Source organism: Prinia subflava, chromosome 9 (assembly GCF_021018805.1).
Source record: "Prinia subflava isolate CZ2003 ecotype Zambia chromosome 9, Cam_Psub_1.2, whole genome shotgun sequence".
NCBI lineage: Eukaryota > Metazoa > Chordata > Aves > Passeriformes > Cisticolidae > Prinia > Prinia subflava.
The window spans coordinates 24,746,852-24,773,087 of record NC_086255.1 but is presented as its reverse complement, the minus strand read 5'-3'; the positions used below and the strand labels follow the sequence as shown (position 1 = coordinate 24,773,087).

Genomic DNA, 26,236 nt, shown 5'->3' with positions numbered 1-26,236 from the left:
AATTCATTAAACCTTTGCAGCCATTCAATGGGGGAACTGTTCATTTCCATACCTGTATTATTCTGTTCTCTTTAACAGGAGAACTCTGAGTACATGTGCATACATATCTTCAGCAGAGGAAGTTTTTTAGCTACAAGAAACCTTTGCTAAAAATAAGAGTTATTCAGCTACATCATGTTCTCCAGTTTTGTTCCTCTACATGGAAACAACCACTTAAGCCCTCCGTGGGGAATGAAGTGGACAACAGAAGGCCAACAGATCAAGAGCATCTTTCTGAAGTACTCCAAAAATGCACATTTAGATTTACTGGTGCTTTTTTAAATATAAAGGCAGCTCATACGACTCACAAGTATTTGCTTGTAATAAAAGGAGGTGGGTAGAGAAATAGAGGTTTTAGAAAACATGCTTTTAAAAGAGAACCTGTTCATAAAGGCTAAATTCTCTGTGTTCTTACAAGTTCATAAAAAAGCTCTGAATATCCAGGGTCACAGCTTAGCTCCTGATCAGGGACAAGAAGATAATTCCCACTAAACTCAGGTTAGATTATCTGAACATGTTCCTGAGCTCAGATGCTGCATTTAACTTTTGCTTCTTTCTGAGGAAGTTGTTTTGCTGGAGCAGGAGGGGGCAGCCACTTGAAGTAAGACCAGTCATTTCTATCCTTACCTTTTCACTCCATGCCCACAGACCAGCTGCAAGGAAGGCCACTCCAGCTAGCTAAAATTTAAAAAAAAAATTAATTAGATGTACTAATCAACCACATTCTCAAAAAACTTAGCTAGTATCACTATTGCTCAAATACAACAAATATTGCCTGTAATTTGAGACTACAGTAATGGGACCTTCCTCCACATAAGTCCACCTCTTACAAAAATTATTTGAAGGGCATTTCTTCCACAACACCTATCCATTTCATAAATTACAATTTTAAAAAGTATTTTAATTTGACTCTCCATGACTACTCAAGGGCAGCTCTTCCTCACTACTTAAAAAGCATTCAACCCTGTAAGGGGCCTTTTGGCTCTCTACAACTACCTGAAAGGAGGCTGTAGTGAGGTGGAGATCAGGCTTTTCTCCCACATATAACAAGTAATAGCACAAGAGGAAATGGCCTCAACTTGCACTAGGAGAAGTTTAAATTGCATATTAGGAAATACTTATTTCCTGAATAGGTTATCAAGCACTGGAGCAAGTGGCTTAATCACCATTCCTAGACATATTGAAAGGATGCACAGACATGGCACTTAAATACATGGACTACTTGGCAGTTTTGTCAATGGCTGAATTCAATCTTAAGAAATCTTTTCCAGCCTAAATGATTCGATAATCCTGTAGAAAGGCCTGACTTTGCCTTCCCAGTGCCAAGCCTTACACACACTGAAGAGTAAATCCCAACACCTGAAAAAACACTTTGAAAAAGGAATCCTTTTCTCTAGGAAATGCAGCACCTCCCATGAACTGAATGGGCATTGCAGGCAATTTTGTACAGCATGGGCAAGAAGCAAGACTGGAACCCTCTCTGAGTCACACAGGAAAACAGATGTGTGAGTGTAAAATACTGCTGGGCTCATGGCTGCTTGCCCTAAGATCACTCAGGCCAAGTGAAGTTGTTCTGGGTTTTCCTGCTGAGCAGAGTGGGGGAAAGCAAAGCCAAAAAGGGCTGCAAGCAACATCCATGTTATTCTGTAAAGATGAGTCAGATTGTTACACTTCTGTTGAGGCAGGAATTATTATATGCCATATTCTCGGTCTTTAAGCAACCAAAACCACCACTGATACATGGACAAAGCAGTGCTAAATAAATTCCCAGATGGTGCTTAATAAGCACAATGACTACTCACCTCAGATTCTGAATCAGCTAAGAACATCTAAAATCATTATCAGTTTCAAAACATAACTTGAAAAATACTGTTAAAAACCACATCAGTACAAACAGGATATTGACCCAGATATTAACCCTATGACTTTCAGATCAAAAAAACACAAGTAATTGATGCATCCTTCATCCTTTTCACTTGAAATGCTCCAGGAATGCTGGGAGACAGATGAAGACAGTTGGTATAATTTGCAGTAAATCAAGGTAAATTACAGACAGCTGAATCTTTGGAAACTTTCTACAGAAAACAAGGTGGAAAAAATAATTGGGAAGACATATTCCATTCTCTGTATTCAAATTAAGGGTATTAGAATACTAATATTGCGCTATTGAATTTGTAAATAGGGTGACCTCATCAGACTCTCTGCCTTTCATTATAATTACTTTCTTAATTAAATTGTAATGGATTTTTGAAGTAGATTTTTCACTAGCATGCATTTTTCTCACCTTTGAACACGAACTCTGCTCTCATGTTTTATAAAATGTTCAGTTTCAAGAAACTATACTATTTTTGCAAAGTTATTTCTGTAAGCATCTATACAAACTATCTACAAGTAAAATAGTTTATCAGAAGAAAAAAAAACTTCTTATTAAACTAATGTGGATAAATCTAGAACTTAATTCAGCTAAGACAAGCAATTCATAATTTTCACTAGAAGCAACCAAACCAGATACATTAAGTTTCTTTAACAAAAATCCAGTAAAGTCATCAGCCACTACACTGACAGGTACAATAACCAAAACAACCAATTTGCAACAAAGTAAAATAGTTATTGTAAAACACACAGTGGTGATCAAACCAGCTCAGAAGTTGGTGTGACTGAGCATGCCCAGAGCTCTACAGAGAATTAGCCCAGGAAAATTCCCTCTCTCACACACACTTGCACAGAGGCACCCAAGTGATGGCTAGGAGGCAGACCAGGAACTGATCCTGCCTAAACGAAAGGGCAAGTTTTAACCTTCTTCAGCTCACTGAACTAAGTGGCTGAGTGAATGGGACAACAGGCAGCTAAGGAGAAGCAAGGACAACCAGAAGTGTTCCCAGGGTGAGAATGCTAGTCAGCTATTTCAAAAAAGCCCAGCATTTTGAAATTTGCCTTTCATCAGAATCTGAATGACACATCAACAAGAACAGACTGGACTTCCCAATTCACTGCTGTGCTGGACAGTCCTTTAAGCCGTATACTGCATGAAAGGTTAGATGGAAACATATTCCAAGCAGCTCAATTGTGACTCTTCAAACAGGAAGCTGAAACACTATTTACCAGCATTTGCTTATTTCCTGCTTTAGAACCGATAAATCAACTTTAATATATTTCACCAAACTCTGAGCTCTGCTCAGATGTTCAATACTGATGCCAACTCACTGACACTGTGACTAAATTACCACTTTTATGCATTACCCATTTATCCATTCCCAATCACACTTTGAATTCTTATGATTCCTGTGACTGTGCTATCAGAATCACACTATTGACTGCAAAAACAGGGCTAATTTGTTTTGCAAATGTAGGCAGCAGCTAAGTGACTCTTGCAAGACAACTCTTGCACACAAACTGACTGCGGGTCATTGTGTCCCCAGGTCTGATCAGCAGTAATAGGAATTGCAAGCAGTTTTTGTATACTCTTACAGAGAACACACTTCCCACTTCCTGGATAATCCCATTTTACACTGCAGCTCCACCCATGCTAGAGCAATCAGCCACCTGCAGCCCTTCCTTCCCATCCTTGTCTCTGCAGAGACTCTTCCTCTCAGGCTCAGGAAACCACCTGCTGGTGCATTCTCTCCTTTTCCTGGCACAGCACTACTGTTCCAGGAGTTCCTGGAAAACAACATATGTAGCAAAACCAAGAATATCTTATGCTAAACCTGGGTTTTCTGTTATTTTCAAAGAGAGGAACTCAGAATTCTTTTCCAGAAGTGAAGAGAATTTTTGCCCTTCATCACCATGTTCAGAGCAAAAAGCCACATCTCCTATCAGATGAATGACAAGTTGTGGTTTTGTTCCAGTAACTATTAATAGTCACACACAGCTACAGATCTTTAGAAGATAAATCCAGGTGACAGTGGCTAAGAGCTGTTTTACCCTCTCAATTCATGTGAGAGAGTTCATAGGCAACCTAAAGGGCTTTGGTAGAACACACATGCCATCCTTCACTGAAACAGCCATGGCCCAGCTGAGGTACAATTCTCAGTCTACTCCAAAAAAAACCCTTTCAACTGTAGGCAAAGCAAGCAAGCACCAGAGCTTTCACAGATGAGCTCAAATGCAGGATGACTCAGAACAGACAGGTGCCAAAACCAAGCTCTTCACTTGGCATTGTTGCAGTCTTTAAACTGCACCACAAAAGCTTTCAAGCACAAAAAGGTCCAGCCTTATCTTGCTCTCTGCAGGGCTATCTTAATGGCTGTACTGCCTTATCACCACTCATTAACACCAGTGTACTCGGACGAGCTGAATCCTGTGAGCATGCTTAAAAAGCAAGATGGAAACAAAGCAATCACACAAAGTCATGCCCAGGTAGAGCCTTCCTGTGGCCTCCATTCCCTTTCTTGAAAGAATCAGGAAGTGATAGTACAAGCCAGCAGTGCACAACTACAGGTCAGAACTTTCTATTCTCAAGTCATTCACCTGGAAAAAAAAGACTTCCAATGAATAGAAGTTTACAGATTTCTAAAGGGTGATTACACTGAACTTGCCATTATTAGTCATATTTGCCCTCTTTGAGTTTAATATTTTGTTTCATCCCAATCTATGTGAACTGTATTTGAAGCATGACACAAACTGCAGTAACCACTCAGTGAAAAGTTTAAAAATTCTGGGAATTACTGCATCGCCACATGCTTTAAAGTTTATATAGTCAATGATACCTTTAGAGCTACACTGGGAAAGTCAACATTTACCTTTAATAAGTATGACAGGAGAACAAACACAACTATTTACATGCATATTACCTGGTTTGTGAATAAACTGTCCTGGGCTGAAACACAGGAGAGCTCTAACAGCTTATACAGGCAAAAAGTCCTCTGACATCTAACTAAATCCATCCCTCATCCACCTAACAAACGCTCACAAACAAGTTCCCAGAAACACCAAGGAAAGTAAATCAAAACTAACACTCCCTCCTCAAATGCTGCTTGTGAGTTATGATTACATTTCCCCTTCTGGTTCTGTAGTCCTTCAGTTCTTTTAAGGCACACAGAAAATTTACTCTTTAACAAATGATGAATTTGCAGTCGTCCCAGCCAGCAGGATTTCACAGGATCCCGAATTCTTTGTCAGCTAAATGATTCATGGATTGCCTATAAGGGTGTCTAGACCTTCAACATTTACATAGCTTGTTCTACAACTAAAGGTGCCAAAAATCTTATCAAAAGAGCTGTAGCTGCACATCATTTACTAGGTCGGCCTGATAACATCAACAGAAGCATCAGACCCTTTTGTTGAGGGAGCTTCCAAGACTACAAGTACCTCTTCAGAAAGCTAATTCCTCCAGCCCCCAGATCAGCTGAAATACACATATATTATGAATTCTCATCCATGTTTTGGCATCTCTTTAGAAGTTTCTTTAAAGAACAGTAAAATCTTTAGATCATCATTCATCTCAAGAGAATATAGTTTTTAAAAACAAGTAGAAAAAAATGTAATGAATGCAGAGAAGAAAAAAGATACAAAATTGATTCCTGTGACAAAAATGAGCAAATTCTTCATAGTCTCTTCACGGTGAAGACAAAAAGTTCAGTTTTTAAAAGATTGTCAGAAACAGTCAGTCATAGACCCCACTTCATGAGACACTAGAAAAAAAGCAGAGGGCTAGATGAATCCTAATACGTTCATGAACAAGAGTGTCGATTTCTCACCTATCCCACCATGAGCTGCTGAAAAGCACCCACACAGTTATGAAGTGATTTCTCTGAAATCCAGAACAGTCTGGCAAGTATCACTTCTCACACTGCCACACTCCACTACGTGGGAATTGTACAATGCAGAAGAAAAGGAACTGCAGAGCTCATGGCTTGTAAGCAGCATTTTCGACCTGTTGAAGGCATCTTCAGTTGCAACACAGAAAACAACATCCCTAATGAACACTTGCACTACGCAGGATTGTAGCACATTAACCCTTAATGGAAGGAACAAAAGTTTCTACACATCTGTTCTGCCCTGATAACCACACAAGGATAACTCCCCTGTGGCTTTATGCTACAGTATCATGTTAGGGCATTGCACTAGTAAACAAAAGGTGGTGACAGCAGCAAAAAGTTCTGTGGTTTTCAGCAACTTTACTGCTAGCACTGGACAAGTCACTGTATCTGCACTTTTCCAGGACTACTCATGCCCTCCCATGACTGCAGTTCCTAGGACTTCAGGAACAAAAACTGAACATTTGACCCGAAAGTTCCAAAAGGAATTACTGAGTTTATCTGAATTGCTTCCCCTCACAGACATCTTAATTCTTTCTAGTGCAACACTATGCATTAACCTTTAAAGGGCCTTCTTTTCCAAGGCAGGTGCTTCATTAACCATCATACAAATCTAAAATCACTCATCTATTATTGTACCTTCTCACACTCACAATTCTAAACAAACATTATAGGCAGGTTAGTCCATAGCTAAGTATTTCAAGACTGTATCAGACAATTCAGCTGCCCACAGAGCATGACATGTGCTGCCAGCTGTTGACACATGTCTGAAGAAGCTCCTTTCTTCTTTGCTGTATTTACAGCTACGCCACCAACAAAGATCAAAGATGATCTGAAAGGAAGCATTATAGAAGGATTCTTTTAACAAGGAAGCAGTAATATGGATAACATGGATACTGAGTCCTCACATTTTCAATAATAATTAATTTCTCCTATGGGATAAGCTTCTTCAATTACAAAACACCTGGAGCATATGATTCATCAGTTTCCTGCCTTCAGGCAACTATTTCAGCTTGTTCTCTTGAACAGATTAATGAAGTCAATAAAAGTTAGCTATGCCTAAACTATTTCAGCCTCTAAACTTTGTACTCACCCAAAAGACAATGTTGTAGCTGAAGAGCAAGTACTTGTACCAGCAGCTGACTTCTGCATTAGAATATCGGTAATAGTGCATCTTCTACAGCACAGCGTCTGCACAGAAGAGAAAAAAATGACAGAATTAGATAAAGATTTCATGAATAAAGGTTTTTTCCCAAGTCTCCCTTGCTCTGTTGAGAAAGGGAGTCCAGTAATCTGTACCATATGCCATCCAGAGGTATTTTCAAAGTCAGCTCAAACTTCCATTGACCCTACACTTCCTTCAGTACCTGTTGCTTTATAATCTTACCTTTAAGCACCCCAATGCTGTAACAGGGCTGGCACACCCACAAAGGAAAATCATTATACAGTTAGCTTTGGAAGATCTACATCAGCAAGTTAACACTCATCTGCCTTCTCACTCTTCCAAAACTGTTTTACTTCTGCAGATGGCTTCTGGGACTTATCCACAAACCCTGTGGATTGCACATCCAGCAATCCAGCTAGCAAGATATCCAGAGTGGTTACCTGAAATCTCTCAGTGTCTATAGATTGCTAAATACAGAAAGTACTTGTATCCAGCTCTTCCACACTTGCATGCTCCTTTACCAGATCATCTCCTGTAAGAGGTTTTATTGTCAAGAACCAAAGCCCCACGATTTAAAGCCCATCTGCTCTGTGGAGTTTGGTTTGCTTCATTACACACACACCAGCCAGATAAGGTTCAACCATAACTCCCACTTCTGCAGAAATGCCATGCAGAGGAAAACCAGAACAAGCTGTAAATTCAGAGAGCAGTGAGCACTTGCACAGCCCTGCCTAAGACAGATGAGCAGCACTCCAGTCCTCCACTTCCTTGAGGTAAATGTCACTGAAAAGTTTGCAAAGGCAAGGAAACAAGAATGCAGAATTTCCCAACACCTCCTAACTAGGAAAATGTACTGTGCCACTCTGGTTATTCACAGACAGCACGTAAAAATCAAGCCTACCCTGTTAAGTCTGAAATCCAGACCATGGAATGGACAAGTGAAATGCACCATATCCACAGCTATGAGAAGGTAAACTAGGTTTTTTGGGGTTTTTTGTCTTTGGTTTTTTTTTTCCCAGAAAAGAATCTGCACCTTGGTATGAAAAACACTTCCACCTACAGAAGAAACAGAATTTAGCTTTGAGAATCTCATCCAATACAGACTAGAGTGTGAATTCATACTTGAGTTTGGTATTTCTAGAGTTCAGATGTTGATTTTCATGTAATTTTAACCAAGCACTGAAGATAAGTTTTCTTCTTTCATCTTATAAATTCTAATGAGCACAGTCCATTTATAGCAATAAAAATTAACTTTTGTTAAAGCAAAGGGAATTGTACTTTATGCAGTATAACCAGTGACTGGAAAGGATCTTCCTACATGTGGCCCAGTTGTACCACATAAAGTGAGTTTTGTAATTTAGTTACCTTTGCAACCCATCAAATATTACAGACAAAATTTAGGAACCTTTACAACTGCTATGAATCATAGCAAAGAACTCTTGCTTAAGCACCATTCTCTTGCTTCTCTAAATCCACAACTGAGTGAATATAAGAGAAGGAACAAAGTTTGGTTTTCCCAACTTCATTTCGGTTTCTAGCTCCAAATGGCAAATTATTTCAACAATCAACATGCATACACTTGTCCAAGTTAGTTAGTCTGATGTGCCTGGTAAGAGATGAAAGAGAGGGTACAAGAACAGAATCCCACTAATCTCAGCTGAGTCCAAGACTCCATCTGTATGAGTGTAATCCCATTTTACAGTAATACACTGGCTGCCAGTGCAAATATATTCTCCAGTTCTGAGGCCTCCATCACTGTTCTGCCTCCTCCCTGTGAAAATCAGGAACCTGGTAAAAAGAGGAGCAGCAACTGCAAAATGCACATAAGGAGCACTGCTTCTGGTGCTGCTACATCTACAAAAGAGCAGCAGGCTGCATTTAGCTAGCACATCCCTAAATTTCACAAAAATGAGGTTCTGCTAGACAAACAGGCTTAAGATATAACCTGAGGCAAAAAGGCAAGCACATCATTCCAGGACCTGAAGTACAAACATCATATGAAGACTTACTTTTTGTTAGGTTACCCTCCTCGGCATTGGACTTAAATTCAGCTGTTCACCCCCATCTTCACTGAAACTACTCACAGGAATAAGAGCATTAAAAATATCCTTATTGATAAGCACTACCCCCCACGTGCCTCACTGTTTTGACTATCAGCTTGCAAGACATTTCTCCACACTTCAAACAACTGCTAAGATGCCCCTGTCAATACCAATCACAGTACTTTAGCAGAATGAAAAAGCAAAATACTTTTTCCAACATGCACAGAAGTGATGGGGGGATGTATTACCAGTACTAGCAAGAAGCTGTCCTGTAACAGCACACTGCTCCTCAGACAGACATTACCTTCCAAAACACCTGTCCATCTTAAGAGCTGATTTGACTTGTTATGTGTTTACCTTCATCAGAATTATTCTGGTGGCTCTTGACAGACCACTGAACACTGTATGGCTGGTATGGAGTAGCATAACAAATATGAAGTGCAGGTTTGTGATTTTTTTCCCCCCTAACACTACAACAAACAAAGCAGTGCACTCAAGACTACATAGCCAGCTTCCCTGTGTTTATACTAAAGGCAGTCATGTTTCCTAACACAGAAGGCATCTGTTACCAGTCTAGAAATCTGCCATGTCAGTAATTCACTTCGCTCACAGCACAGGCTGCAGAGCTATGGTTGGGCAATGCTAAAAACACTTGGAAGAATAAAGCAGTATGTGGGCAGCACAGACTAATAAAGTTCTCCACTGTGTTTCAGACAAAGCAAGTCACATTGTGTCAGCTGACAGTTATCACCCACTCACAGCAAAAGGAATTTCTAAAAATTAAATACAGAGCACTGCTGCTTTGGTAGAATATAATTTTGTCTTTGTGTTTACAGCTCTAGTGAGAGGGGAAAATGTAGTCATTCATCCAGAGGCTACTGCCATTTCCAAAGCTTTTCAACATCCACAATTCCACTCTTACCTTCAAAATGCTACAGCAGTGATATTCCTAATGTATATTCCTAATTCTCATAAAACAGATGATGTGATCTATTAACTATTCTAATGTAGATACGCAGAGAAATCCTCACGAATGAGATGTTAAGTCTATAACAACTGAAACAAAGTAAGTTTCCAGATTTACATCCAAAAATCCTTTTAATCCTCCAGAGACATTCACTTTACAAGGCAGACTTAAGTCACACTGAAGTTCCAAGTTCAGCCAATACTGCCACCATATAGAGAGTCCTGAGCCCCTCCCTGCTCCTCCTAAAATCCACAACCATCAATCAACCTACTCAGTGGAGCCAACAGCCACACAGCAAATCTTCAGATCAATCCTGTAATCTTGTACCACACAGCAAGAAGTAAACAGTTTTAAGCCTTCCCATCTACCTCTCCAGAGCATGAACAAATACCAGTGTGGGGCACTCAGGAGGTGGCAGGAGAACAAGGACAGGACAGTAAAAGCAGTGGTAGCTTGAGTGTGCCCCTGGAAACACAGCACCCCTCTAGTGCCAGCCTATACCAGCAGCACACGCAAAGCCAATACACTGACTGGGGGAACAGGGGCACAACTGAGGCAAGAGGGAAAAAAAAGTCATTTGCCAAGCTGCTGGCTTCTCCACCACTGCTCATCAGTACAAAATATTAGATCTACATGAAGCTGGTGAAGCAAATGGACAAAGAAAATGCTGAGGAGCAATTTTTAAAATACTGTACTTTGGTCTATGACCTGTTTTGGTATGACTTGATTCCATTCCATCAAGATCAAATCTATAGCAAAAAGCACCAGTTCATTCAAGACACGGTGCCATTCAAAACAACTGTCCTTCTTTGAAGTTGCTCAGTCATTAGGGGGTTTTCTATGTAAAAGGCAGCCTAATCCCTGACCAGGTAAAATTCAGAGATATTCTTAGGACCTTCTAAAAATGGAACACCTAAGAGGCACATACAGACTGCTCTTTCCACATCTTAGAGAGATGCTGACCACCACAGGGGTCCCAATGTTCAGAACAGTATCTGGGTGCCGGCCATCAAAGCTTCACGTGAAGGGGCTGAGCTGGTACAGTAAAAAAGCAAGATGAACAGGATTATCTGATGCTCTTACAGGCTAATCTGCTCCTGGAAATAGACAGTAGTCCTGCTGATGACTCAGGAACTCCAAGCAAATGTGTCATTTTGCAGTTTTGTCTCCAAAGAACTCAGACTAGGGCCTCAAAAAGAACAGGAATCTCTTAAGGAATACAAGTACAGTTTATTTAGTTCTGCTGCAGTTCAGATGAGTGGAGAAATGTTTCCTCATTCTTAGAGGAAACCTGAGGATTACTCAATAAAAGGATATTTTTTTAATCTGAAAGACTAATGATGAAAGACAAATATTTTTAATAGGTTATCCCTCTTTCATCAGAAAAATAAAGTCAAGTAACAAACCTCAGAACTCAATGGAAACATGCCCAAAGCCACAGAATTCTTAACACATCATCTTTGGGACTCTTATTTTGTACTGTGCTGAAGACTCAAAGAATATTTCAAGCAGAAGTCGCTTCACTGTAAGCACTAAAAAACAATCCCTCAGAGAAGAACAAATGCCCAGCCTATTGGGAAGGGTTTCATGTTTCAGTGACCAAGGTTGATTCTATTACTGCATCACAAACTACAACTTAGGAAAACTTCTCAGCAACATCCACCAGTGTTCCCAAACCCCAAACAAGGCAGCAGTAACTTAAAAGAGCTCCACTCCAGGTCTCTATACCTCACACTCATTACGCTGCACTTTGGTCAAGCCGCTACTTCTGTGGATGAGTTGCACCCAAAGCACCACCAAAGCAAGTGCTCAGAACTCAGAGTAACATCCACAAAGTGGACACTCCACATTTTTGGGAATAAGCTACATGGTCACCAAGACCCTCTTCTGAATTCCCCACTTGACTAACATCACCAATCCTTGGGCATAAAGGCTCTACACTGCACAACTGTAATTCAAGGAGCAATTCAAGCTATGATTCATGGACTATTTTCAGCCCCATCTGATTTCTTAAACTAACACAACACTAAAGACTTGTAAAAAGGCAAGCAGAATTCAGTACTGCTCCCACAGCAATTCAAAAGCTGTAACAGAGGACAACAGAAGTTCTATCAATTACTTTTCACTGTTCTTCATACAGAAACTATGAAAGATACAGTTGGCTGGCCTTGCTTCCATGTGAAGTAGTATTTATTCCTACTCAGCAAAAAAAAAAACAAACCAACAACTAATATTAAAAAAAAAAATCTGCAAAACAAAAGAAATTCAAAAGATGTCATATTTTCATTTATACAAACCAGTCTGAATGCCAATGTCACTACAGTGACATTGTATTCTGAGTGGTAGTAATGCCAATACAGTCAATGACACTGTACAATGGAAGTCTTGACAAAGTAAATTCGAATTACAAATATTTTTTAGTTATTAACACTAAGGAGAGGCACAATTCAATTATCCACACAATTTTGTTACATTTATGCTAGTTCTGTCCCACTGAGCTCAGGTTCATTGAAGTAACTCAACAGATTTTGCTTCAATATACAGAGGTGCTCAACAAAGGTGTCAACTAAAAGGCAAGGATCTCTTATCTAGTTCAAAGAAAATCTGCTCAAAGTAGCTGACTGCAAATGAAGCATATACTCCACATTCTGACTTAAAGCAAGACACAGCACAGGAAACAGAGAAAATTAAATGTTACATGTAAACCTCATCTAAAAGTCAGCAATCTTCCAAGAACACAGCAGAAGAGAGATCGATCCTTTTGTAAATTATCCATCTCCTTACTAATATTTAAGAAATACAGGGAAGAGTAAGAGCACAGGATGTAGGGCCTTCGTTGAACATATCCTCAAAAGCACTATTGAATAAATCTCTGGAATTAAAGTTCAGTTGGATTACACCAAAGTAAGTGAAAACAACATTGGATACTATCACTACAGTTCAGTAGATGCCTCATTAACATCTTAGAAAAGTTTAGAAAACTATTTTGTGTCTATGAAAACTCTCTTTAATGAAGCTATTGACCAGTTTCATCTGAATTGGACCTTGCCTGTGCTGCAATTTATTCACTATACTCAACAAGTCCTGCTTTCCTTTTACTTCACAGCAAGCTCAGGTCTTGGGAAACACATCAAAGCCAGTCAGTCATTCTGAGCAGGAATTTATCCACCCCAGGGTGCAAAACCCATCAGAACAAGTAACCAGAATAATCTTAGCTGACCCAAACCTCTCAGTTGCTTTTTACTACCTCTCATGAGAGCAGATACACACTCACTCTCTGTAACATCATCAGTTGCAAGGCAAAACTCAGTCTTAATTTAAAAGAAGCACGTAATTTGATTTTTTCCCCTCTTCTAAGAGAGGGTTTTGGAAACCTTACAAAGCAAACATTTTATCTGAGGAGCCAGAACTTCCAGTTTGGGGAATATTTTTACTTCTTTTTAGTAATCCAACAGCAACAGAACCTATTTTATACACTTTGTCTGCTTCCTCCCATACCTCCACACAGACCAAAAGGTCTCAAGCACAGGATGGGCCCCTCCATTTGCTATACCACTTCATATCCTAAAAAAACACAGGAAGCCACCAGCTTTCTTTGCTGGCAAATACACTCTTTCTCTGGAGAACATCCTAAATTTTTGTACATATTGTGACTTTTCTCCACTTCCAGGAAGGCCACTTGTTGTCTCCAGCTGTATTTCAGTCTAAAAGAATATACCTTCATTTTCTCTTTCCATAAGGAAAAGGAAAAAAAAAAAAAAAAAAACAGGACACTGATCATAGCAGTATACAACAAAGAAGCGATGAGAATGTAATTTACTTTGGGTTTTGTGGTTTGCTTTTTCTCCATGTCATGGAAACAAGATGTGAAGTTCAACCCCTAAAACCTTTTTTTTTTTATTTTCTCCCCTCTCACCCCAATCACCAGGGCCTAGGCTTGCAACACCAGAGGACCACTCATTTTAAACCAGGCACCAAGGAATGCTACTTTCTGGGGAAAGGCATGGAGGGTGTGGGGACAATGCTCTCAAGGCTTTCTTTTTCTGCTCTCCACCTCCAGCAACTGCATTCGTAAACACAACCAGGACAGCCTCAGTTTACTTGCCAAGGACGACAATCACCAGCTCACAAACCACAAGAGAAAATGGCTCTTTCTGGCCACGTAGACAGCTCAGCCACCATGTAATTCATTTCTTTATGTAAAGAAGCACACTCTTGAAACTTGCAAAACCCTAACAAGATGATAAACCTCTAAGGCAGCACTGCAAAATACAAAAGATGTGACAAAACAGCCTTCACCAATGTCTCACAATCTTAGCCACAGCCAGCCCTTCAGCAGAATAAATGCCTCAGCCCAAATACACAGGAACAAGTTAATGCTTCAGGAGTTATAGCAAGTAGGCTGGCAGGGCACCCTGCACATGCCACCACACCACAGGGAAAAGATTAAAAAGACAAAAACCAATGCTGCTTCAGGACAAGCCCATGCTTGAACAGCTCCAGCCCTTCCCCCAAAAGCCAGTGCCCTGGCAGGTCGTGAGAAAGCCTTGACCGTCTCGCCCAAAGTCTCTGTATCCACCCCTGGGAAGGAGGAAAAACAGGCTTTCCACCTCTCAAGATGATGCCAAGAATAACACTGTGCCACTGAGAGATCAACAAAGGCTGTGAAGGGACACAGTCAGTGCTCCTTCCAACACAGACCTCAGTCTCTAATTACAAACACGCCAGCAGAATTAGAAGGTGCTTAGACGCAAATACTTCCTAACCTGTGCCTTCAGTAAAACGAGAACATACCTCCTGATGGAAAAAATGTGACAACACAAGACACTGCCATCTGAATGGGCTGAGAGTACAGTGTGACTGGCTACACAGACAGCACAGGTCAGATAAAACAACAACACAGTGCTGAACTGCACCTTCCCCTCTCACTTCCCAGCTGGACAGGCTCTTTCAGTTGAACACTCCTGTTTTGCAGGAGCAGACCACTGCTATGAGCACTCTGTCAAAATAACCTTTGCAAGCTCAGCACAGTGGACACTTAGCAAAGAAAGCTGCCTTGTTGTCTTCCAAGAGTCATCTCACCAATTGCTTTCCAAGAGTCATCTCACTAATTGCCTTCCATTAGTTTCAAGTCAGACAACTTTTTCAATGAACCTTCCGCTCCACAGGCTTGCCATGCAGCTGAACTGAAGTGACTTAGTAGTCAGGGCAGGGTAGAAAGCTTTGCTGCTTTTACCCTTTATTAGATACAGCTACACCACTGCAGACATATTTCCCCCCCATGAAGCTTCTCTGAGCACTATCTAATTACCAAATGTTGAGGGAAAAGCAATATGCATCAAAACAATCAGCTCCATACCCTGGCAGTCAGAAGGCTGCTGTCACATCAAGTCCAACCTCTCAGGTGTCTCCCTTCAGATCCAAGTTACTTGAGACTATTCCCTTTGTTTCCTATTCCAGAAGTTTCTAGATGTCAATGAATATATTTCAGCATCTATTTTACACCCTAAAGCAAAAGGACACAACTTGCCAAGCTCAACAAATTAGGTTTTTTAAAATGTTAAATTTCACAGCATTCAGCTGCCTCCAAACACTCTGCTTCATCCTTTAGCTGCAAGTGCAGGAACTCAAAACACCTGACTTTGTTACCTTCAAGTCCACCAATCATTTAGAGAAAGCTCCTTTCCAGACAGACTCAATTATCCATTATTTAGTCTTTGAGAAGGAAACAAGCACTGTTAAAAGAGGAAAAGAGATTTCAGAAAGAGATGTTGGGCCACATGAACTTATTTGGGGTTGTACACTGGCAACCTGCCTGAAACAAGAACGCCAAAACAGAACAACCCCTAAAGCCAAAAGCTCACGTGTGCACACACAGGCTCATCCAGTACCTGAGCCAACTGCAGCCAAAGAGCCTCAATTACACCAGGGAGTTCCAGGACAGGTCTTCCCATGAAAGATCTCTATCAGCTGGGTATAAATGCCTGGTCTCTAGCTCAGGAGCACAAAGCAGAGAGAATACCACAGAAGCGCTTTTACAATACCAAGACAAAAATTTAAGTGCTTACTACAAAGTTCAAGGGGAAGCAGAGTCCTGTGTTTATTACACCCTTGCCTTTCCCACTCAGGTTCAGATTAAGGATGAAGACAGGCCTAAGATTTTCAGTTTTTGCACAGCTTCTAAAGACAATGGCACAGAAAGAGCTCTCAGAAAAAACACAGATAAGCCTAGATAAGAGCAGAAATCCTTCCACTCACATGTATCATACATAAGCTGTGCTACAATGAAAAGGACAAAACACTGTTGCTTAGCTCCCAAAGAGTTGAAGAAAGACAGGAAACACTGAAGCAAAACAAGTGCTGATCCTTCCCCCTCGCCAAATGGGCTGAGGCACACTTTGAATCAGAAAAGAAAATAAACTTATTTTTAAACCCAGTTAAGAGCCTTGGGTTTGGATATAGTTCCTATTGTGGCCAGCATATTTTATTTTCATTTGTTAAAGGTTTTCTGCACAAGTGATGACAGAATTCACATATGAATAATCAAGCAGAGCAGTTCTTCTCTCTGAGGGCTTCATTTCAAGACTTATGTCAGATTAGTCAAAAAGTTTAGCAAAAGCCTGGTCATTCAAGGCAGTGGTTTCAACTGCTAACACCACAATCTTACACAGTCAATTTTTAATGATTATCACTTTTGCAGGTGATCCTCAATGCCTGCATTTTGCTATTATCCTCACCTGTGACATTCCCAAAACAGAAGAATTCGCCCAACAATGATTTTTCAACTGATTGACCATCTGAAGGTAGAATAAAGCTTTATGCAGAATAAAGCTGTTTTACTACACAAACATGACATTCAGCTATAGTTAAGTAGTTAAATTGTGCATTTAAAATTATGTCATCAGAGCTTAGACATTTCAGCCCCTCTTCTTCTTTTTAGATTGCTAAATCAAAATTCAGATTCCTGTGATGCCTTGGGAAGGCTGACCTGGAACAGAGACTGGACAGAGCTGGAGAATAAAGCAGATATTTATTGGAAGGCCTTTAAGGGTACACCTTGGGCAGGACAAGAGTCCGACCAGGGCTACACCCAAGGTGGACTTAAAATGGTCACAAAATGGATGAACAGTCACAAGGGTCTTACACTTTTGTAAGTTCTGGTCTATTTGCCTATTGGTGTATAATTGTCTAATTACAGCTTCAGATTATCAAGTCCCAGCCTTCTTGTTTTCTCTCTTCAGCCCATCACTGTTTGTGCTTTTGGGCCTGAAAACTTGCAACCACTGTCCTTGGTCTCCAGCAGGAAAAGGATTTGTTTTGTCTCCCTACTCTGAGAGCTTACTAGCACTTAATATGAGGCTCAGAAATAGACACCTAGGCAGCACAGAATCTGAAAAACATGAAGGCTAAACCTTAAGGCATCACCTGTATTCTTGGGAAGATCCAAACTATTACTTTTTAAAACCTACATATATCTAACCTTGCTAAGCTTTAGTCTGACTATCTCTGACACAGTTCTTAACCTTTACGAGATACTTTTGTCTGAGCATGAGCCAAAGGATCAAGGAGAAGGATCCTGTTCCTGCCAAAACTGTGCCAGGGGCTGAAGGCAGCATCAGTAGCTCCACCCAAGCCAGCAGCAGCAGAGCTTTGGAAGAGCCTGAGACTTTAGGACTGGGCAATACCAGAGAGGAAGACACACAACCATCCTTTGGATTTAGAAATAACTTCTGCTTAATTAATACCCCTCTAGTAACAGCCTTCACCATTCACTGTTTGAGGGTCTAATTTACTTTATCTGAGCTGCTTCAGCTTGAAGCAAAACAAGAACCACAGCACGTTCATGGATTTTGTGAACTGCAGCCCTCTTAGCCTTAGAAACGCACCACAGGTGGCCAAGTACGAAAGTCTGCTCTACCAAAAAACAGGAAGTTTGGGCACAGGAAACCACAGTGCAAAGCAACATGGCACAGAGAGCTCACAAATAAAGTGTCTGAAATCCACAGATTTTTCCATACCCCACCCAGGTGAAACTTTTAGTAAAGGCAAAAAAATAAAGGGAGGATCTGTGGATAGTTTTGACAATCGCTCTGTGACCTCTACTTCCCCTCACATACACGCCAATGAAAATTCTGAACTAACACAGGGAAATCAAAACAAGACTTCAGTTTATCCACACTTACCCGTGCTCAAAGTGTGCCACACCTAACCCACTATGAGAAACTTTAATAGACTATGAGAATCAATTGTAGCAGTTTGTCAGCAGAAAAATTCCTCTTTTTTTCCAAACACCCATTTACAGGTAATGGCACATTAGAAGCCACCCACTAAAGCTTCATAAAATAAATAAAAATATCCTCTAAGAAAATCAGAGGTCAGCCTCAAAACAAAGCAATCCAATATTCCTCAGTTATTCATTAGAAGCATACAATAAACTCATTCATCATCCAGCTATAACCAAATTCATAAGACACCATGTCAACAATTTTCTTGCTACACTCAAGAGCAAAAAGTTATGCCTTCAATAGCAAGGAAAGCATCCCAATTAAACAGCATCTTAGGGCTCAGAGCAAGGGCTTTTCATGGTCCTTTCATTAAGTACTACAAGGCCTAACAGCAGTAAAAGGCAGCCCAGAACACACCCCCTTGCAGTCCTGTCAGGTATGTTACCTATGTGAAGGTTCTGCACGGACACTACTCCTGGCAAAAGATCACACTTTTTCCCCCTTTTCTGCCACCTCCCGCTCCCCACAGGAGGCGGGAAGGACAGGAAAGAGGCTTTAAACAGGAAACAGTAAGACTAGTTTGTCTACAATACACTAAATGTTAGGAAAAGACTGTGCCCAGAAACAAGACTTAAGTCAGTTTTCTCCTGATTTGGCGACTGGAGATAATGCCACAATACAAAGGAAGCTAACTGGATCAACTTACACTTTAAAAAAAAATCACACAGAGCACACACCACCCAGAAAGTCACTTTCCATGACTGTGATTTAGACCACGACTGCACCTTCAGCAGTCCACCTAGAACAACATCAACAAACACAAAACAAAATGCCAGCTGTGTAACTTACTTGCAGTGGTTTTTTTCAGTATTAATGCATTTCCAAACTTTTGGAAAGCTATTTCTAAAAAGTTCTGTTTCAGTGGCATTATGCTTTTGAACACAACATTATATTCCATCCTCCAAGAACATAGCTAAAAGTATATAGATTACACCCTAAAAGTACTTTCTTCCAGTGTCATTAACCAAAGGATAAAGAACACCATTCTACCTACACAAGTGAATTCCTCTTAAAAAACCCACCCTCTGCACACAATTCTTCTGTCAAGCAGATAGTGCTAGCAGCTCAACCTTCCATACCAAAGCACTTCAAGTTTCAGACGTTTATTGTGAGTACACAGTGTCTCAGCACTGATGCCTTCCTCCCTGCTGGAGACAGCCAGGAAAGAGATGGATCATCTCACCAGAGAGCACTTGCGAACAAGACACACCCTGCGCTTCCATTCTCTAGGAACTGCTTGCCTTCCATTTTATCCACAGTTCTAGGTCACAAGAAGCCTTACACCACTGTAACAAACCAACAAGCACCAAACCAAACTAAAAGGCAGTGCTGGAATAATTTTGTCCTGCCAGTTGTTTTTAAATATCCTTCATGCCTGCACCACCACCTCCTTGGAAGACTCATAAAGAAAGGAAAAAAACACCCAAAAAAAGTAGCTTCTTTTACAGCATGGGTTAGGTTTCTTTGTGGGGTTTTATTTATTTCTTTTTTTATTCAGAATGTCTCAAAATGAAACCACTAAGTCAACACAGAGTACGGAAGGTAAAGCATGAGTCAAAACAGAAGTGACCACGGAGCATCACCTCTGGTACCCCCGCACTCCACGGCCGGGCCTGTTACGGCAGGACACTGAAAGGGGGTCAGAGAGGTCGCTTACTACCACAGTCCACAAGTAATCAAAGCTAAAATATTTTAAAAATTAAGTTACGGGCCTCAATCCTTACACCCACTGCGCCCTCTGAACAGCCTGGGCTCAGGGCAGTGTCTGGCAGCAGTCGGGGCGACGGCGGAAAACGGAGCGGGCAAAGTCTGGCTGCAGCACTCCGAAAGGCCTTTTTCTATTATTTAAATTTGTTTATATTATCATTTTTTCCCTCCCTCGTGGCACCTCAACGAGACACGCTAGCATGAACTCCCAAAGGAAGCCTCACCCGGCCTCTCCGGCTTCCTTTAATGGACAAGGACAATGGCAGGGGCTCGCCATGGCCCCGCGCTCTCGCCGAACTCAGGCAGCGGAAGGCTGCTCGCCGCCAGACCCCCGGGGACGCTGCAGGGAGCACACTGCCCCGGGGAGAGGGGGCAGAAATGCCGGCGCTTCGAGACGGGGAGAGAAAGGAGCACCCTGCTCGGCGCGACCCGCGGGGCAGAGGGCGGGCGGACGCCCGGGCCGGGACTCACCGGGCAGCAGCCTGCTCGCTAAGTTTCGCCGAGCTGGCGGAGGGCGAGGCGGCGGTCGGCGGGGGTCCCTCCGCTGCCTCGGCTAGTCCATGGACACGGCGGCGCTCCGGAGCCTCCTCCCCGCGTCTGCTGGGCCGGTGCGGCAGGCGTGCCCGCCAGGCGTGCCCTAGTGCGGGGCCGCCCGCCGCTCTCCCGCCGGGCCGAGGCAGCGCGGAAATGAGCGCCCCGGCCACGCCCGCTCGCACGCAGCCGTGCTCGCACAAAGGGGCCGTGCAGGAAGCCCAGCCCTGCCTCGGGGCCCCGCGGCTCCCGCCCGCCGTGACCCCCGGGAGGCGTTCCCCGAGCGGGGCCGGGCCGGGCGGAGGCTGCGGCGCCAGCGGCCCCCGCCCTCACGGTGCCTCCCCTCAGCGCTGGGAGCGCGGCCCCGCGCCGAGGCTGCGGCTTTGCTATCTTGGACCCGTGCCGTGGCCGGGGAGCTGCGGCCCCGGCCCTGCGGAAGGGGCTCAGCCCTCAGCCGCGCCTCTTACCCCGCAGGGCTTCGGAACGTGAACCAGCATGTCAGGGACAGCACATCCCGAGCGACAGGGAAGGCGCGGTAGAGCCTACCTGGAGAGCCGGAAGGCGAAGGAAAGACATAAAATAAAACGAGCCCGAAGAGTATTTTGAGTCTTCAGGCGTTCAGGGCTCTTACACCTCCCGAGAGAGACCCTGAGAAGAGAGGCGAAGGGAGGGCTGAGGTGTTTAAACCCGCGTAGTTAGCGAGTGATAGCTCCCACCTGAGGCAGGTGGGAAAGGCTCCCCTGCCTGCCCCCAGCCCTCTGTTCCCTTCCCACACCTTGTGATCTCCCGTGACACAGGGAAGCATTTCTGCCACCTTCACTCCCTTCCTCATACACAGAGCAAAACTAATGTCTTGGGTGCCTCGCTAACTATGAAAATACATTTGTGTGCAGGAAGGCAAGGCCAAGGGAGGTGGTGCAGCTCCACACGTGTTCTTACAGGCTGTTCATGTCTACACCTTCACCTGCTGCAGCCCTTGGGCATTGAGGAATTCCTTATTCCCCCTGGATCCAGGAACAAGCCCGCTCACAAAGACAGCAGAAATCGCACTGAAGTGAAAGGAGCTGTTGGGCAATCAAAGGGTGTGATCTTAGCACTTCTCCTGTGTGCTAACTCTCCACTCATCAAAGCTGACAATCAAAAGTGCTCGAATTAATAGTAAATGCACAGTTCCCCTCACCCATGCCCTCCTCCTGTCTGACAAAGCAGATACACACCAGTGTGTCACCCACTCGCCAGGCACACGATCAAGATTCCTTCTCATTTTCCACATGTAGTTATTTAAATAAATGGGAAGTTGGGTTTGGGTTGGGGTTTTGTGTGTTGTTGATTTTTTTTAAAGGGAGGGGGAGTATTTGCTCGCTTCCCCCAAGCTTGTTCAAGACTTCTTAGAAACCAAAATTGAACTGAGTGTTAAAGCTGACAGAAGATGCTAGAAGAACTACCTGAATTTTGAGCGGAATCTAAGAGGGAAAGGGGAGCTCAGAAAGGTCACTGGATTATCAGATGGTAAGAAGAACTAGAAGAGATCCTTTCTCCATCTCAGAAGTACTGAAGTAATCTCACAGAGCACTGAGTCACATCTTCAGAAAGTCCAGGGCCAAGGCAGAAAGCTCTAGTATGCTGATTCTGTAACAGAGAGGAAGATGGTGCAATAGTAACTGCTAAGATTCAACAGGGAAAATGGGAAATTTCAAAGAAATTCAGCAGTTTTAGGATGTAAGGACTATGGAATTAGGGAGGGCATTTGTCGATAAAAAAAGGTTCTCTTGCAATTTACCATTTGTAAAATGGTTAGTGTTAGCAGTTCACAGCATAGTTGAATTGACTGTGTTCACTGTTAGCATGGAGCTGCTTCCAACAGCCTCTCTGTGCCCCATTTATTTGCCTTTGACATTATCTCTGCACAGTGCTTCACTGTGTTGCCAAGAAAATTGGAGTAAAAATCTCATCCATCACAGAAACCATTAACTAAGTGCTAGGGCAAATTGCAACACTTTTAAAAGAGTCACTTCAGCAGTAAGAGGCGTAATAATCCTGCAGGAATGAAAATAGGAAATCTGATTTTTTGAAGTGAACTTGTACTGGCTGATTTTCATGTATGGATTGTCAATGCTGTTTTCCTCTGACTACTGCAAACCATTTTGTAAAATTAATGAAATCATCATGAGGAGTAGCTGCTGGAAAATGGCCTGACCAGAGCTGTTCACCACTGTATATGTTCAACATTATCACCAAATACCATTTTTCAGTGTAAAAAAAGTCTATTTATGGAGAGAGGCATCCAGAAGTCAGAGTTACAGTTGGAATTGTCATATGGTTTTGATAATTATGGGGCAAGGGAGAGGGGTGTGCAAGGAAACAAAGCCCACAGAAGCTACTGAGGGACTTTCAGCAATGTCAAATACAAAGAAATCAGTAGCTGGATTTAAAAGAGAAAGCAGAGATATTTTAGGGGAAGCCTTTATAACACGTTCAAGACCGATTAGAAGAATAGTAAATCAGTATGGAACTGGTCAGATTCCCAACACATTCGAGGGGGTCAGGCTGAATCAGTGGTTTTAGTTCATCCTCAGCCCCAGGGCGTCCCCCTGCCTGCCCCTGCTGCTCCCAGCGGCTGTCGCAGCTCTGCTGCTGTCCCCTCCATCGGCCCGGGACAGCCAGAACAGGTCAAATATTGTAAGTATTGCAGTGAATCTGTTAATTTGTTCCCTCCACTTACAAAGATCTATGTACCACACACTGTGTCAGTCAATGCAGTATATATCCTTCCTCCAGGTTTCTCATTCGTAAAAGGAAAACGTCTATACACGTGAAAAGATCGCAGGAATGGATGTCTTTTCCAGCAGCTTTCTTCCAGCCGAATCGGACCCTACAGCGGTCGCGGTCTGCTCCTGGAACCTGTTGAGATCTTCCACTGCAGAAAACCCCTCGGGTTCAGCGCTCACCTGCACTTTGTGCATTTTGGCTGGGTAGCAGTGACATCCAGCGGTGCGGAGAGAAACTTGCTTTTTTTTTTTTTTTTTTTTTTTTTTTTTTTTTTTTTTTTTACCACCACGGTGCATCCCAGGAAACGCATCAGAAAATGGCAGAGATCCCTTGGCATTCCCGCCTCGTTGTGGGTGTTCGCGAATGGCACCAAAGACAGACAATTTGACAGCCGTGGGAACAGATAACCCGCATGGGGAAAAATAAAATGCAGAACCAAAATCACCCCCCGGGACAGACCGCCTTTCTAATGGCCCTACAAGGACACTGCAAATAGAAAAGGCAACGGGTGATCCCTCAAGCTGAAATAAAACACACTTTCCTATATTATACCTACGTCATGACTTCACAGCACTTTCATTCTTAAAATATTTTTATTAACCCCGGTTACGTGCTGGAAAAAAAGATAAATGGGCTGACAAACAAAGAAAAGTTGACTGAAAAGAAATTACTACAGCAGAGTTTTGTTTCTCAAGCCCAACCCTTGCACTTTGTGCACTTTCCTACTGACCTGATCCATCTTCAGCCTTAAAGGTGAAAGTAAATAGAATATCACACTGCATGGGTACAAAATGCACATCTCAGAATAACAAACTTTTCATTATTAGTCTCCAGTAACCAGCTGAGTGTTAAAGTAGGATGTGGTATTTGATGTGCTGAGAAGTGATTTAGCTTTTGGGTACATGTGTTAAAAGAAAAAAAATCAAAACATTAAATGCATACAAGGAACTGGTCCAGCAGAGGTAGCTGTTAGCACAACAGAATCAACTCATATTTTTTTTCCAGTGAACATTCTAAATTCAGCCTGCAGTATTAGAAATTCACTTGAATTTAATTTGTTACTACTTTACTATTTTGCTCTAATTTTAGTTATTTAGGTTAGCCTGTTTCCAATGGTAATTATCTATTCCTAGCTCCTATGTACCACCTATCATCTTCCCATTTTTATTTTGTCAGTATGGGGATCAGAAAGGATGGGTCAACTCCAAATAATCCCAGGGTTTGCTTGAAAAAATAATAATCAGATTTCTCTATAACAATTTTTCAGAACTATTTCAAATGTCATTTTGACTTTCTAGGGCTCCAAATTTTGACTTTATTTCTGAAAGACAGGGTTAGAAAACTTCGAAATGCAGGTAAGCTTATATAACCTTCAAATCAAGAAGTGCACTAACTATTTATGGGAAATAATGCTTAGAGCAGGAAAAAACCTTGGTCTGATGTGGTTTCTCTGGGGAACCTCCCAGAGCAGAGAACTTTCAGTTTCCATGAGTACTTCAGTAAACTTAAAAATTGACTTCATGGGTCTTTCTAAAAATGTTTTAACACTACAGGAACACTTCGGCATGTTGCAGCGTTAGTGATTTATGTTTGACAGCCATTATACTTCCCATGAACATTCCAAATGCTGGACAGCATCGCTTCCTGCTTCTGCTTCCACTCCCTGTGGGTTGGCTGAGCGCAGGGTGCAGCCCCACAGCACCCTTGCCCTCACCCAAGGCTCCCTGCACTCTGAGCGGGCAGCCAGCTCTGACACTGGGTGGAATTCAGGGGGAAAATTGTAAGGAGGTGCTTTTCAGATCCAGCAGATTTTACAGGCACTCCACTTTGCCTTCAATTTCTTGGAATTTATCTGGCTTCCATCCCACTCTCCAAGGACTGTTTATGCCTTTCCCATTTCATGTTTATGTGAAATGCACAAAGCCCTTGGGACAAGGCTGAAATGAAGGTCTAAGATCAGTACCTCCTTTGCTGGTCTTTGTGCAAGATCTGTTCTCTGCAAATGGCAAAGCTTTCTATTCCCCATGAGAAAGAAAACTCAGAACGCTCCAGAAGCCACGATCCAGAATACTGCAGCAAGATCTTTGTTATGATCCAGAATACTCCAGCAGCAAGATCTTTGTTATGATCCAGAATACTCCTGCAGCAAGATCTTTGTTATTCGTAGCCTCTTGCAACTGTTGGAAACCTAGCTCACATCCATTGCTTTTAGCATCTCTTGTGGTTTTCCTGCCACTTGCACTCCCAAGTATGCATATGCTGACTGCAGACAAGTGGGCACTTACACACTGCTTTGAACTTTTTAGGGGCCTTGTGTCAGCCCACGATACCAGTACTGCCTTTCAGTGGTAAACCCAGGAAAAGAATCCCTCAGGCACAATTCTTTATTTCATGGTTCTCTGCAGCTGTCCATGGCTCTGAGGAGAGCCTTTATAGAGGAAGTCTGTATCACAGAGACAAGTTGTTCTGTACTCTCCAAATCCTGTTCCTTCCTCCATTCCCCAAAACAGTCAAACACAAATTTCAGCTGATAGTAGCATACTTGAGTCCAATTTCTATTTAGTTTCCAAATGAAACATATGAATCACTCTAAATCCTCCCTGCTAGTGTTGTTTCTGGGAACTGTGAAGAACAGACTCTGAAGAGCATATAAATATTTTTTGTTAAAATCAGTTTTATCTGGACATAAATACTAAGACAAAAAGGTCAGCATTTTATCCATAAGGATGCAATTTTTTTTTTAAGAATCTTAAATAGAAAAAGGAACCTGCTCTCGAGCCACAATCATCTTCCTTGCAGGGAATCACATGGACTTAGAAGATCTAGAGCCAGTAGTGAACTAACAAGAAATTCACTGTGCAGACACAGTGGCATGTCTTGAATGCAAAATCTCAGAGTTAGACTGACAGGGTGTAGTCTTCTAGAAACACAGATGTATTTACATGTTAATGAAAAAGCAAAAACCAAAGCCA

At 42.2% G+C, this 26,236-nt stretch overlaps 1 protein-coding gene across 1 annotated transcript in view; it reads right to left on the bottom strand.

Moving 5' to 3' along the window:
• Window positions 1-20,654, bottom strand: part of TSPAN14 (tetraspanin 14) — a 33,510-nt gene extending 12,856 nt beyond the window's left edge. The window contains exons 1-3 of the mRNA XM_063405990.1: window positions 20,436-20,654; window positions 6,892-6,989; window positions 667-717 (exon numbers count right to left, since the gene is read on the bottom strand). Coding sequence (XP_063262060.1) covers window positions 667-717; window positions 6,892-6,972 — 132 coding nt within the window. The 5' untranslated portion in view covers window positions 6,973-6,989; window positions 20,436-20,654. The remainder of the gene's footprint in view (window positions 1-666; window positions 718-6,891; window positions 6,990-20,435) is intronic.
• Window positions 20,655-26,236: the final 5,582 nt, after the last annotated feature.